At 34.6% G+C, this 14,702-nt stretch overlaps 2 protein-coding genes across 3 annotated transcripts; one reads left to right on the top strand and one right to left on the bottom strand.

The window, feature by feature from the left end:
- The first annotated feature begins 928 nt into the window (after nucleotides 1-928).
- On the top strand, nucleotides 929-2,503 carry LOC128186517 (E3 ubiquitin-protein ligase TRIM71-like). Its single transcript, XM_052856305.1, has one exon. It carries the CDS (start codon nucleotides 929-931, stop codon nucleotides 2,501-2,503), a length of 1,575 nt encoding a protein of 524 aa, XP_052712265.1.
- Nucleotides 2,504-2,671: 168 nt separating this feature from the next.
- Nucleotides 2,672-13,646, bottom strand: LOC128188630 (tyrosine aminotransferase-like). 2 transcript variants are annotated; one of them, XM_052859794.1, is made up of 11 exons: nucleotides 13,528-13,646; nucleotides 11,357-11,516; nucleotides 10,459-10,563; nucleotides 9,885-9,952; nucleotides 8,185-8,343; nucleotides 6,212-6,403; nucleotides 5,840-5,922; nucleotides 5,353-5,419; nucleotides 4,850-5,062; nucleotides 4,264-4,362; nucleotides 2,672-3,871 (listed from the first exon to the last, which is right to left on the bottom strand). In XM_052859794.1, exons 2-11 carry the CDS (start codon nucleotides 11,502-11,504, stop codon nucleotides 3,701-3,703), a joined length of 1,305 nt encoding a protein of 434 aa, XP_052715754.1. In that variant the 5' UTR covers nucleotides 11,505-11,516; nucleotides 13,528-13,646; the 3' UTR covers nucleotides 2,672-3,700. The 2 variants fall into 2 exon arrangements, with proteins under 2 accessions (XP_052715754.1, XP_052715753.1); XM_052859793.1 differs by lacking the exon at nucleotides 13,528-13,646 and adding an exon at nucleotides 13,137-13,294.
- Nucleotides 13,647-14,702: the final 1,056 nt, after the last annotated feature.

Below are 14,702 nucleotides of genomic sequence, written 5' to 3'. Positions count from 1 at the left end.
CAGGTGAAATTCTATAGCAAACAATGGCTTATGATTTGATCACTTTTTCAATGACTAAAAAAATCAAACATTTAAAAAAGAATTCCTGTAAAATGTCAAAACTCGCTTACACCTTTGTGGAATAACGTATATATATTTGTATCAGATCCAAGTCCTCTCATCATTTCATCGATCAGTCCATCTTTTCGACTATCTATCTATCTATCTATCTATCTATCTATCTATCTATCTATCTATCTATCTATCTATCTATCTATCTATCTATCTATCTATCTATCTATCTATCTATCTATCTATCTATCTAATCGATACTGATCAATCGATCGATCGAGAGTAGACGATTTTTAAATCAATGCGTTGGTAACACGGTTGGACCCACGGATAGCTATCCAAGCAATGACGAAGAAAAAATCAGAATAATAAAACTCCCTCTCCCTCGATGATATATGCGATTATCATGTAGCAATTGTTCTTAATATCTAAAGACCAAATGCCTGATCTATTGTACCCGCAATTGTCTGTAAATCCCAAATGAACGACATTAATTAATAAAGCTCTTTCGTATTAATTACAAGGATCTCTTTGCACATATTAAACGACCTTAGAGTGACTGTTTTTGGAAAACAACATGCATACGGTCACCAGGGGTATTTGAATGATGTGTTCGAAAATCCACAGAACATTCCAAAAGACGATTGCATGAAATGGTGAGACTAGATCAGATTAACGCGAATTTAGATCAAAGTTTGGTTTTCACTCAGGAGATTAGGCATGTTTAATTTAAATCCCCCTGTCATGTTCTTTGTGTATTGGATATCTTGAAACAAAGCGATCGCAGATTGCTTAGTGACTCAGTCAAGCAGAATACTGCAGACCGCTGCGCCACACGCACGGGGCCTGGAGACCCAGTCGGTCGCCATACAACAACATGGACAGAGCCACCAGTCGAATGTCCGTACGGACGACGGTGTCCACATCCAGTCGTCTGTCCCGGGGGACCTATATCCCGTCCAGGGGGACAACGTTCCGTGGGGAACCCACCCACCTCAAGAACTGCTATATTCACCACGACGAAGACCTGATCCTGATGTGTAAGAGCTGCATCAAGCCGATCTGTCTCGTCTGCTCCAACAACGACCACCAACACCACGAAGTGGAGGCTCTGCCCAAGTACATCAGACATCAGCGGAGTGTTCTACAGGCCAAGTGTCGCGTCATCAGGGATTCCCAGCTCCCCAAGATTCGGGAGGCCATCTCCTCCATTAACGAAGCCACAGCGAGGCGCATGCAGGTCATCAAGGAACAGGAACACAAGCTGATAATGGCCGTCACCCAGGTGGCTCAGAAACTCCTGTCCAAGTGCCGACATCTTGCGAAGCTGCAGAAGACAAAAATATCGGAGCTGAAAACTCATGCCGCTGACCTCAAGAGTTTCACAGAGGTCGTGGAAAATAATACGGGGGATTTCACGGATGCCGAATTGGTCACTATGGTTCAGAAATACAATGCGCTGCTCGGTAAAACAAAGCTACTGGACTGTCCGGATGAAGCCAACCTGCTGAAGTTCCAGAAAGGAGAAGTGAGGACGGAGCAGTTGGAGTCTATGTTTGGACATATAGACACCAGTGATTATGATAAGAAGATGCTGATGAAGTACAGAGTGGAAGAACCAGAAAACAAGTTTCACGTGAAAGAAATCGGAATATTCACGAATGGATCGGAAGCTATCACTGCAATGGTTCCCATCTCTGTCAACAACGCTTGGCTCTATAGTGACAACTCTCGTCAAAACAAGGAGGTCACAGTGAACGGAGAGGTCAAACAGATGATGGAACTAGGGGCCTACTCACGCGACTTCTTCATTGATGATGACGGCACGCACGTGCACGCGTGCACGGATAAAACCGTTCGAACCGTAAGCCCAGACAATATAAACATCCTCTTTAGCACGAAACCCCTAATACCACTGTGCGTGTGCAAATCTTCCAATGGAGAAATATTGCTGTCGCTGGTAGACAACCTGTCCAACTCGCGTTCCCGTTCGAGCACGCGCGTCGTGCAGAGGATGACGCGGACGGGTCAGGTGACCGCTACGTATCAGTACCAGGAGGACGGGCGGACTCCGCTCTTCACCAAGCCCTACCGGATGACGCTCTCTAGTCAGAAGGACCTGATAGTGGCCGATCACACCAGCTCTCATACAGGCAGGCTGTGTGTCCTAAACGAAGACGGACGCCTCAGGTTCATCTATGAAGGAAAGAGTGGGAAAAAGGACTTCAAACCCAACGGCGTGTGTTGTGATACGGAGAGCCACATCCTGGTGGCGGACAGCGCTAGTCACGCCATTCACATCCTGGATCAGGACGGCAAGCTCCTCCGCCATCTGATTACCAAGAAAGAAGGACTCGTGTACCCTTTCTCTATCGCCATATTTAGGGACGTTCTTTGGATTGGAGGGTACTATGGCCTCGTCAAAATATTTAAGGTCAAACATATTAAGTAACTCTTGTCACGTTTGGCGCAAAATTTTGCATTTACCTGTTACTAACATGAATGATGAGTAACATTAGTTTTTTTTTAATTAACTGAAGTTTTTGTTTTATAGTACTTTACGATTAATGTACATTTATACTTATTTATACTTATGTTGAAATTAAAAGAAACAAAACACTTGCATTAAACTTCATTTTATTTCCAACAAGACAAAAACAAACGTAAGATAATTGATATTTTTTCAACAAACAAATCTTGTCAACAAAATGTTTGGTCTATTCACAAATGACCACAGAGTAGATACACTCTGGATCTCTACTTAATGCTAAAAAATAAAACAAAAATCTGTCATAATGCAACCTTTCATGCAATCAGTAAAAGTTTACATTACATCAAAGTGCTAAGATTGTCAAACAGATGAAGAGGACTCGCGAGATTGCTTGCCTCCTCTTTTAAAAATAGTAAATACATCAGATCTAAGGGAGATGACTCTAATGTTGAATTAGAGCCAATTTGCAATACAAAAAAATTCCTTTAAAATACCAAGTCATGATTTTATAAAAAATATTTGTACAATAGACAAAGAAAATAACAAAATAAACTACGATATTATAAAAGCAATACCTACCGGTATATTCTGATAAAGTCAAAGACTTTAATACATATCACATGATCTTTTACAGCAATTCATTTTGTTCATAATCAGGATAGGAAAGAAGTAAAAAAAAAACATCTCTAACAGGACAATGACTTACTGTTGGTTTATAAAATAAAACCAAAAACACCAACATAAATACTATAAATGTAACCCATATGTAATCCTAAAAAATCTCCCAATATAATTGTACACGTATATACAATAAACAGGTTGGCATCAATCAACATATTGTGAAGAGAATACTGTACGCAGAACAAATATCATTGATATCAGTGACAGTTCGTAAAAAGAAAAACAAAGAAATACATCAGTTAATGGTGATAGTTAAACATTGTTTTAAAAGAATACAGGTCACTGGAATGCCAGGTTCAGTTTGCCTTGACATATTCGTTTAAGTTTGGCACAAAGTGAAACAATCGTTAGCAAACGATGGATTTTTGCAGAATTTTAATTGATCATGTTAAAGAATTCCTCAAATGGGTAAACATGTGGAGGAAGAGAATGATGTTTCATCTCTAATTTCCTGTCCGATGCATTATTTGGATGAGCTCAATGGGAACCACTGCCATTGGTCAGTTTGTCACTCCCTGTGCTGCCATTGGTTGCTTTACTTGGACAATAGTGTTTCTTACAAAATTCTTTGATCCTCTCACAGGCAGTGGACACTTTGGCCTTGGGAATGGTAAGTACAACTCGGAAAAAGTTTGGAAACTGGAAACACTGAGGAAGTAAATATAAAGCTGTTGAGTAACACATTATAGGAGACAATGTACCATAGTAGCCTCAGATGAGATAAAAAAAAAATGTTCATATCCACCTGATGTACAACAACTTTAACAAAATCCAAAATTGACATACCCTCATCAGGTCAATGAAAACATAATGAAACATATCAAAGGCTATTTTCACTACACAGTTATATTTTCAATGTTGTCTATGTACTGTCATAGCAAAAGGATATACGAAAAAAATGAATAACATATATTTTAGTAGAATTTTAGTAGTATTTTAGTCTATCAACTCTATAAAAATATGGTTTATAACAGAAGTTTTTAAACAATACGATTTAATAATAAATACCAGTATGAATATTTCTTGAATTACAAAATTACCTGGGCAGGTAGACAGAAGACACTTTGTTCCTTGACCATCCTCTCTGTGAAATCCACGTCGTCCTTAATGCCAGGAAAACAATCAATGTCGATGCCGATCTACAACACAGAGATTTCAAACGTACAGACACCAATCTTCCACTGCACCAATGTTTACATCAACAATTAACCTGGCACATGTTATTCTCACAAGTGCCTGAAGACAAACTTCCCCCCTTTCTTTTTAATATACTAGAGGGGAGTTATGGTAAGGGTTTTTAAAAATTCATTAGTTTTTTGTTGTTTAAAAAAACATTTTGGTTATGTTGTGTACTGGCAATTGAAATTATTTTTTGGGATGCGTATGTTAAGTCCTGTCTTGAAGCACCTGTGGACATACTGCAATTTTTTTTTTTTAAGTTTTTTATGGAATTTTTTGAGTTTGTATCCAAAATTTAGAATATAGTTCAAGAATTGCTCTTGGCAATTCTATCAACAAATTTTCAAAACTCCAGCAAGAAAGACCGGTAACACCTTGCAAAAAATATCAGTGATAGAATACTTTTCTCATATACCACCATATACATAGCTTCCAAACATTACATACCATCATGTACATAGCTCCCTGGGGCTCCACTGGTCTCAGTCCAGGTACTTTGCTGATCCTGTTGTAGAAGTTTCTGGCATTTTCCTCCACATACTGTACAGTTTCATCAAAGAAATGCTGTGGGGTGGCCGACAATATCTCTGGGAGAGCAGCTTGGACGATTGAATTAGGACCCAAGAGACGCTGGGACAATCTGACCAAACCTGCTCGCACCTAATCAGTTACAGATTACAACTATTTAAAACACCTTCTCCAAAACATCAACATAAGCTCCTTTTCAAAAATGATCAAAGTATGCACATATTCACACAATCAAAGTTATGATATATGTTAACTGATAAATGATCAGAAGTTTGTCCTGTAATTTTTTTCCTGCAATATTAGATAGATATTCCTTATTACCAAAAATTTGGACCTTGAAGTATGCGTTATACTACAGTATTATTTAGATCTGTTTCATACAAATGACATCCCTCAATGAGAAATGTTTGAGAGTTCCTTACCTCTGTAAATGTGTCATGGCGATCATTGATAACAATCCATCCGAGTCTCCACCCTGGGACTAAAAACCTAGACAAAGACAAGACTTGACATAATGAACAAACTGTCAACTCTTTTTTTAACAACTGATAACATTAACTGATGTACTGTGGTTTCATTAATTTTCGTGGGTATCAATTTTCGTGGATTTTATGAAAACCACAGTTTTAAGGATGCGTTATTTTGTGACCAATGATCCTATCAATACAAATTGTTAGTTGAAACTGAACTTCAATGAACATTTAATTTCGTGAATCAATTTAACAACGAAATCCACAAAAATTGGTATTCAACGAATATTGATGAAACCACAGTATTAGTTTGCAGAGAATATAGAACTATTTAATATAATATATTCAGTGAACACTGGCAGCCTCCTTCAAATTCTTTTTTTACAGCTACATACATGTATGTAGGTCACAGTACTTATGGGGGTCACATGATTCTTACCGCTTTGTCAGACCACTGCAGGACAAAATGGGGACATCATCTGACAGTGACCCCAGAGAGTGGTACTCGTTCCCAGAAAACACCTGTAAAAATCAACCAATCACTCACTTAGTACAGAGAGAGAACATTATGCTAATGTTGGCTAATTCAAGCAATGTAAAATAACTAGGATAGATTCTAAGAAACATCAATAAAGCAAATAATTAAAATTAATAAGTAAATATTTTTATATTAGAGAAATAATACAACCTTATAAAACAAACACTCTTTTGGGCAGAACTTGCATGAAGATATAACTACAGATAACATGGAAATACTTTCATACATTAAGTAAAAAATCACAAAAATTTGCAAAAAAAATTGATAACTTACAAAATGTTCATAAATCTCGTCACTAATGATTGGCACTTTGTGTCTTTTGGCCAGCTCTAGAATTGACAGGAGATGATTGCGACTGAACACGGAGCCACAGGGATTGGACGGGTTGTTGATGAGAATTGTGGCCGTTTTGTCGTCAATCAAAGACTCCAAGTGATCCAGATCAACTTCCCAGTTCTTTTCAGGCTACAATTAAATCAAAACTTTTAAAGACAAGTACATTTAAATTTTTTTTACAAGATAACAAAAGCAATCCTTATGAAATATAGCATATTTATTGTGTTATGATAAAAACAACTAGAAAACTGACCAGTCAGGAAGGGCCCCGCTATGACAATTAATATAGAGAAGTGAAAAAAATTTTGAATTCCATCCTCTTTATATAAACATTGAATCTTCTTTAAAAATTTCAAGATAATTCCTGAATGTCCAAAAACTCTAAATAGTAACCTTGTATCTGCATAAAACAGGGATAACCTCATGTCTTATAAAAAAAACTAAATTAAATGTGTATTTAAGAAAGATTTAAACAGGTGTTTTATAAAATGCAAGCCTTCAGTGAATGCAAATACATTGTATCACCCAGGGTTAACCTCAACTTCAAAACAAACATCAGTTGCAGACAAAGGTGTTCATATGACAGATAGAGATAAGCCTCTAAATTTTCTACAGCAGACAAGATAAATAATCCCAGGGGATTAATTGTTCTGCTCTCTCATCCTTTTCTTCTAAATTTACAATAAGATTTTTTTTTCAGAAATGACAGAATGGAGTTATAATCTGATTACCTGTTAAAATTAACAGCATTAAGGCAGAAAAAAAATAAAATAAATAATTAAAAAATAAAATAGTGAAAAAGGACATCTTAATATATATCTTGATTTTAGAATTCAATAAAATTACCATAAATCATTGTGTACGGTATATTTTAACCAAAATAAAGTATGAATATTATATTTTAAATCCATATTTCAAAGAATGTACACAATACTACACATCATTCAAAATTGACCTTAACTTCAAAACAAAGTTCATTTGCAGACACAGGCAGTGCAGTAATTAATCTCAATGTGACAGATAAAGATAAAGCTTAGAATTTTCTTCCTGTGGAAGGTTAATTAATCCCAAAGGACAAATATTGCACAGCCTTCCAAGTATACAATGATAACATTCTCAGCAGTTATCTCTCTTTGCCCATTCATTCTTATGCATAGTTAAGGAATCTACCCCACCACCCAAGCTCCAAACCAGAAGACAAAGAGAACCAAACTTAGCATCAAAATATGTATGTTTGCCTACTGAACTACCATACCAAATTTGATCTTGATTGGGCAACCATAAAAAAAGTTATAAGAAAAAAAACAGAAAATTTGTGGACGGAAGAGTGACATACGGACAGACAGACGGACGGACAGACAGAGTGATTACTATAGGGCACCCTTAAATCCTTGCGGGACCCTAACTAGAGAAGTAAGCTTTTTAAACATTTTCAATCTTTTTTCATAAGAATGTATTATATCTCATAATGTGGAATCATTAAATTTGTAGGGATGAATTTTCATGGATTGTCAATTTTTTATATTGGTTTAAGGGGATTTAATTTCAAGGATTCCCTTGTACATATAGAAAAAGAAAAAATTGTGTGTCATTAATTGTTAGGGTACCCACAAATTCCATGAAAATTAGGACATCATCAATTCTAACAATTCCACTGCACTAATACATGTACTGAAGATTCCTAATTAAACATGAGGAATTAATATCTGCGTAAAATCGAGAGAAGCTCATTTGGCCAATTTTAAAATCTCGCTTTTATTTTTCAGACAGGTTTAAACTAAGTAAAAAATCAGTGTTTGCGTTTTTATATTCTTGCTATTTGATGCAAAACAGTGGAATTGCGGAATTAAGTTTTTGCGTAAAATAGGGAATTTACAGTACACAAGGGAGACTACTGAACATCACAGTACCCTGAGGTTGTAGTGCTTGACTAGGATGCCATGTGACTCGGCCAGTGTCTTGTAGATGGAGAAGCCCGGCATAGGGACCAGGATGTTCTGTCCGGGATTCGCTAGGACGCAGATGCACAGGTCAAGGGCCATGGAGCAGCCGCCAGTAAGAACGACATCCTGTCAATGAAAAATGTGACAGCTCAGGGCAACATTCAGCTCACTGGGGTCAGTATGGCAATGAATGCAGGATATATATAGCAATGTGACAAAACATGTCGAGTGATGACAAATCTATAACTGTATGATAACAACTTGTTTACATAAAATTCCTCTAGCTCTCATTAAAATGCAAATCATTTCCAAAGCATACCTGGTAGAAATTTTTTTTTAAACTAAAAACAAATGAATCAGGAAAGAGTTATTTTATAATTGTATTACGGTCATACTTATATACAAAGTATATATATGTTGTTCAATGACAAATGTCAATTTTGATCCACACACGTCATTTTTGGTAAAAGTTACAACAAATGATATATAGTAAATGAAAATGTAATATTTACTCTGGATGATTTTAAATTTTATCGTCTGGCTGGGAATGCTACGTAATTTATCAGAACCTGAAACAAAACTGAGTTATAAAAACATATACAAATATCTACTCCGTTCATTTTGACAAATATTTCATCCTCCGAATCATTGTACATTGGCCTTGACATTTAAACAGAAAAGACATGGCTAGACTTTATTGAATTTGATAGTTTGATCATTGTCAATAAAAAACGAATTTTCTTTGACATTCTGAGACCTACCACACTAATCTCTCAGTTGTTTCATCTCCTTTCTATCTGAAAGTGTAGGATCATTAATAGAACAAAGAAAGGTGACAGTAAATTACTGACGGAGCCGTACATCTTCCCGAATTTATTCTTCAGACTGATAATTAAGATTTTGTCATAGAAAAACTTTCTAAACTCAAATGTTAAACTTTGAGAATAAACAACATCAGGCATAGCCGAATTTTTCATGAACTTCTTAAAATAGCTAAGTCGAAACCTCTCCAACCTGTACAGTATGGAATGTTAATGGGCAATAGCAAAATAAATTTTTTATGTGGATTTACTCTGTAAGTTTGTATAATTTAAATTACACAATGAATAATTCATTTCTATTATCAAGGACCGATTCACAGCTAGAGTTTTTTTTTTTATATCTTAATCTGGTATTTACCATCATTTAGATACCTTACAGCCCAGTAGTTAGTATACAAATCATATACAGTACGGTAATTTCTGACTAGATTGCCAAAGATTTACAAACATTACACCCACCGCTTTAAACACATAGAAAGGGTTTAATGACATTTTTGAGCATTTAATGTTGCATGGACATGTCCTACCATAAAGTATACATATTTCCTACATACCGGTAATTGCATCAATCATTAACTGTTTTATCGAGACAAAAACAAAGCACATACATATTTTAATTAATTGTTCCATGAAAATGCTTATGCAGTCATATGAATTTCGAATACAGTACTTGTGGCCTTCAGAATGTTGACATATTGGTCTGTGGCAGGCCACTGCTAACTTTTAATTTGTTTGTATTCTGTGTCCTAATCATCAGCTGTACTGAGGTGATTTAGATGTCGAAGCTGACATGTTTGAAGACATTATACTGAGACTGATAAATGTAGCTGATGTAATGATAGTTACCTTTGCGGTTAGCTCTTTGCCCGGTGTAGACGAGTACTTTGCCACTGCCGCACGGGAATCTTCATAGCCTGACAAAACAACCACATCAGGTCCATTAAAATTGTAATTTTATTTAAGACATGAAATACAAAAGCTGTCGACTGATAAATTAACAACACATGTATCTAGGGCATCCATTGTGCATATAATTTACAACATATTAAATAGTTTCCACAACAATTTTGGAAACTTTCTTTGCATCTATTCTGTGGTATTGTACAAGGCACAATATGCATGTGGTAAATTTTTGAAATAATCGTAATTATGTATCCCTCCCGTCTTACCAATAGATGGGTTGAAGCTATTAAATTTTTAAAAGTTTTCTAACTATAGATCTATACGAACCTGTTGCTAACTTCTACATGTAGTCATTAATACCTGGTATGCAATAATATATTGTACTAATAAATGGGTTGTAGTCACTTTTTTCTACTTAAGAATCTATATGTACGTTACCACATGTAATCATTAATACTCTATATGAATGCGTTGCTATACGTAGTTAAACACATTTACTTATATTGATAAGTCATACCTATGGAAGGGTTGTAGCCATTATGTTTCTGACCATGGATCTTGTCCACCACACACTTGTTGATGTGCTCTGGGATCGGGAGGTTGTTAAACACAGTCGGGTCTCCTGTAACACGAATAATAAAACAGGCTCAGAACCATTCAATATACATGTAGTGTATACCTGCATTTAACAACATTCACTGGCCACTTTTATAATCAATAACAGCTAGAGGGAGACATATGGTCTTTCAATCAATAATATTCTTATGACAGAGGAAAACTATTTCATTTTATATCTCAGGGGAATGCTCAGCTAAGGCCACCTATTAGTTTATGTTAACAATGATATTCACTTCAATCTTGTTGTTGACACTTGTTTAATCATGTATCATAAAGCATATTGGATTTGCTATCAATTCTAACTTTTCCTAATATTTAACTTATTTGCATTTGGTCAAATTTGTAAAAACCAGTTATCTAAACAATGTTCTTGGTAATAAGCAATATCATAATTCATAAATGAAACAATTTTACTTTGATTTGTTAATATTCCAATTTCAACTGTTGCATTTTTTTTACCCTACATAATATTTAGTTGCCTAAATTCTCATTTTTATATATGGTCCCCTGCCATTGTCTGTTTTGGAAACAAGGCAAGGAGATGGTGGGGGTTTACAGTATATTTTTGGTGACAAAAACTCTTTGATTATCCATGCAACAACATATTCAACATAATTTGAAAGAAAGCAGATGCAGTCAAAGAAAGATGAAAAAAAACAAAACCACCATAATTATTCAACTGGAAAAATAAAGCATAAAGCCCAACAGAAAAAAATATTTTGTTGTTAAGGCTGTATGCATACACCGTTTATTATAAAAACCATTTTTGAACTGTCTGTATGAAATGTAAAGCTTACCAATGGATAAAGCTATCATCTCTTTATCTGGATTGGGCGTTAGCTTCATTGTATCCACGATGTTGCGGATTGGATTAAATGTCTGGTGAGACATCTTTGAAGCTGGCACCTCCCAGCTCATTCTCATTTTCTTGCTTTTGGATGACATATTGCTGCTAATCTGTAGGTATAAAATATAACAGCATTTAAATTCACTACAGTCATCTATATATATTTTTTATTGCTATTAAAAACAATTTTGAACAAATTCATTAAATCCTGGCATTGTCTGACGTACAGAACGATAAGCCTCAACAATCGGTGTTCCAATTGTCAGACAAAAATGAACATCATTGTTGCAAAAATGAGCAGTATCAGTGATTACCACACACACACACACAAACCCACGCATACGGATTCCGGTAATTGATGTAGATCATCAATAGCCTACATATTTTGCATATTCATATTCATATACAAAGCTACTTTTTTTAAATGGGAAAATTACATATTTCATTAGAGTTTTATCATACATGTACCTAAACTTACTTTTTGTTGACAAATTCCTTGGATATAATTCCTATCACCTAGCAACTGATGGCTGAAGAAAAGGACATGTGAACAATGATGCATCTACAGGTTAATGCATGATGTCAATTTATCTGCATTTTAAATTACAAACATTGATTTACTTATGAACCACCAAAGAAAGTATGTTATAGTTAATTTCTATCATAGAATTTTTGGTCATGCTATGCAGATGATTGTATTGATCATAAAGTTTTAAATGGATCTATTCGGTAAGACATAACTTTTGCTCCTTATATTGCTAGCTGTTCATAATGTTCCATGATGAACAACAATCGCTTTTCTTAATTTTCCCTGGATGTAAATACAGTAATAAATTATAGGCTAGCTAGTACTTAGTTATCTACTGATTCATTTAATTGGTGGAGAGTCTGTACCCAGCAATGACGTACTGACCCTACTGTATGATCCACATCCTGGGGATTAATCACAGAGATTGCCTGATCAGGATCAGACATACACTGAGCTGGTGAGGAGAATACTAACTATACACGACGGTCTTTCATGGTTGAACAACTTAGTATACTTCTTGCAAGTTTTGATGATAACAAAAACTTTGCTTTCAGAAGTTTTAGTTACATTAAAAAAAACAAACTCTATAAACTGGCAACAGACTTTTGAGCTAATAAGTCTATTAACTTTCTGATTGTTAAAAAAATTAATATCTTTTTAGTTTAAGTCAGCATGTAAAATTATTTCTGAGAAATTCAAAAAATTATGTGAGGGTACATAAAAAGTAAAATCCTATCTTAGTTGATTCAGTTACGTAAGATGACTGAAATCAAATGGTAGAAATTCTGCAGGATAACTGGTGTGACTTACAGTGCCATATCAACCCAAGGTATTTTCTGCATTGCCCACTAGACTTATGTGGACCATTAAGGAAAACATTTAGAATTTTAGATAAATTATACTTTTTCATTCCATCATCTTTTTGCCAATTTATGTCAATTTGCCGTACAAATTAAATTGGATTTATAACAAGATAGTGAACAACTATTCACGTTATAAAGTAGAATTTTAGACCATTAATTCTCCTTTAAATTTGTCAACCCTTTTCTTCTTTTTACAAACATTTTTGTTTCGGATTTTTGGCAGTTTTTTCTCATTATTTAAGGAATGAATTTAAAATTTATTAGTTTTATACGATATAAAATGGTTTGGGGCAGTTTACGCTTTATAAACCGCGAAGAAAATTGCTTTGATTACTTACCTTAGTAATTTAAAATCTTGCAAAAATTGGTTTTAACCGGTCAAGTATTTGTAAACAAAAAAAATTGAAATTTTAACACCTTCAAAAATTAACGATGTTTCCCCACAATGAAATAATAGTTCTGTTACGAAATCTTCACTGGGCCCTATTTGTTGATAACGCAATAGAAACTGCGCACGTGTAACTTGTGATGTTTACGACCAACGCGTAAACATCACAAGTTAACATGAATGGATTAATGTGTAAACAATCATTCACGCGATCATGTTTTACAAACAAAACGACATAAAAATTCATTGTTCGGGTTCTGTTTTGGTGACATAATACGTTAAAAGTATCCATAAAACAAAGGATCTAAGGAGTTTTTTTTTTTAAATATTGTTTTACATACCTTTTTTATGATGAAACCTTCTTATTCCACTTGCTTGTATATTTCCGTCCTTGACTTCGGAAAAGGTTGAACGTCTGTAAACAATTTCATTGGTCAGAAAAGTGGGACGGGCAGCACAGCTTTGCCACCTATCGGCAAACTAGATACCTATGGGGAAACAACTTATTCAGAAATTATAAAAAAGCATATTACAAATTGAGAAGTGATCTTATTAATTTAAATTAACTCATCTAAAAAAATCTTGACATGCAAAAAAAATAAAAGTTTACTTTACTGAAAATTGAAAATGCTAATCTGTGTCCGGAAGGAGGCGGGGGGGGGGGGGGGTTATACTCATTGTTTATTTCCTTATCTTCTATTCAATTTTTTACATGGTCCCATAAGAGGGGGGTGGCAACTCCATGTTAATTAAATTTTTCGTATATAAATTTAAGAAAAATCTTTGCTGCGCAAAAATTGGGGGTGGGGGGGGGGAGGCCATTTCATAAGGATGCATATGAATGTAGCAAAATTCTTTTTGCTAAAAAAAACTAACTGCATATATATCGGTATATTTAGCTGAGGGATGAAAAATCTAAACTGAATTGGATGATATAAATGTATCTTTTATAGGACGTCATATCTCTAAATTTTGTTCTTTAGGTCAAATTTTAGTTTGTTTTGTTTTTTGGGTTTTTTTTTGTTTTTTATATCAACAAGTTGCGTAGCTGCAGGACTGTAGCTCCCGGTCTCAAATATTCGGATGGACGACCTGGGAGGGCCTGTATAATGACCTGATATGTATAATGTCCTGATGACCTGATGAACTTTCTTTTTAAGTTTTAGATAATTAAATAGATGGTTTTTAATAAATTTTGCATGTTATTTGATTAATTTTTATATTCTTAAATGATTATTTGAAAAAAAAAATATTTTGTTATGAATTCGGAATATTTTATTACATGTTTTTAAAATCTGACGGGTATAATGTCCTGATATTTTGTATAATGACCTGATGACCTGATGAACTTTCTTTTCAAGTTTTAGATAAATAAATAGATGGCTTTTAATAAATTTTGCATGTTATTTGATTAATTTTTATATTATTAAATGATTATTTGAAGAAAAAAAATATTTTGTTATGAATTTGGAATATGTTATTACATGTTTATAAATCTGACGGGTATAATGTCCTG

Source organism: Crassostrea angulata, chromosome 6 (assembly GCF_025612915.1).
Source record: "Crassostrea angulata isolate pt1a10 chromosome 6, ASM2561291v2, whole genome shotgun sequence".
NCBI classification, from domain to species: domain Eukaryota; kingdom Metazoa; phylum Mollusca; class Bivalvia; order Ostreida; family Ostreidae; genus Magallana; species Magallana angulata.
This window is presented reverse-complemented; position numbering and strand designations above follow the sequence as displayed.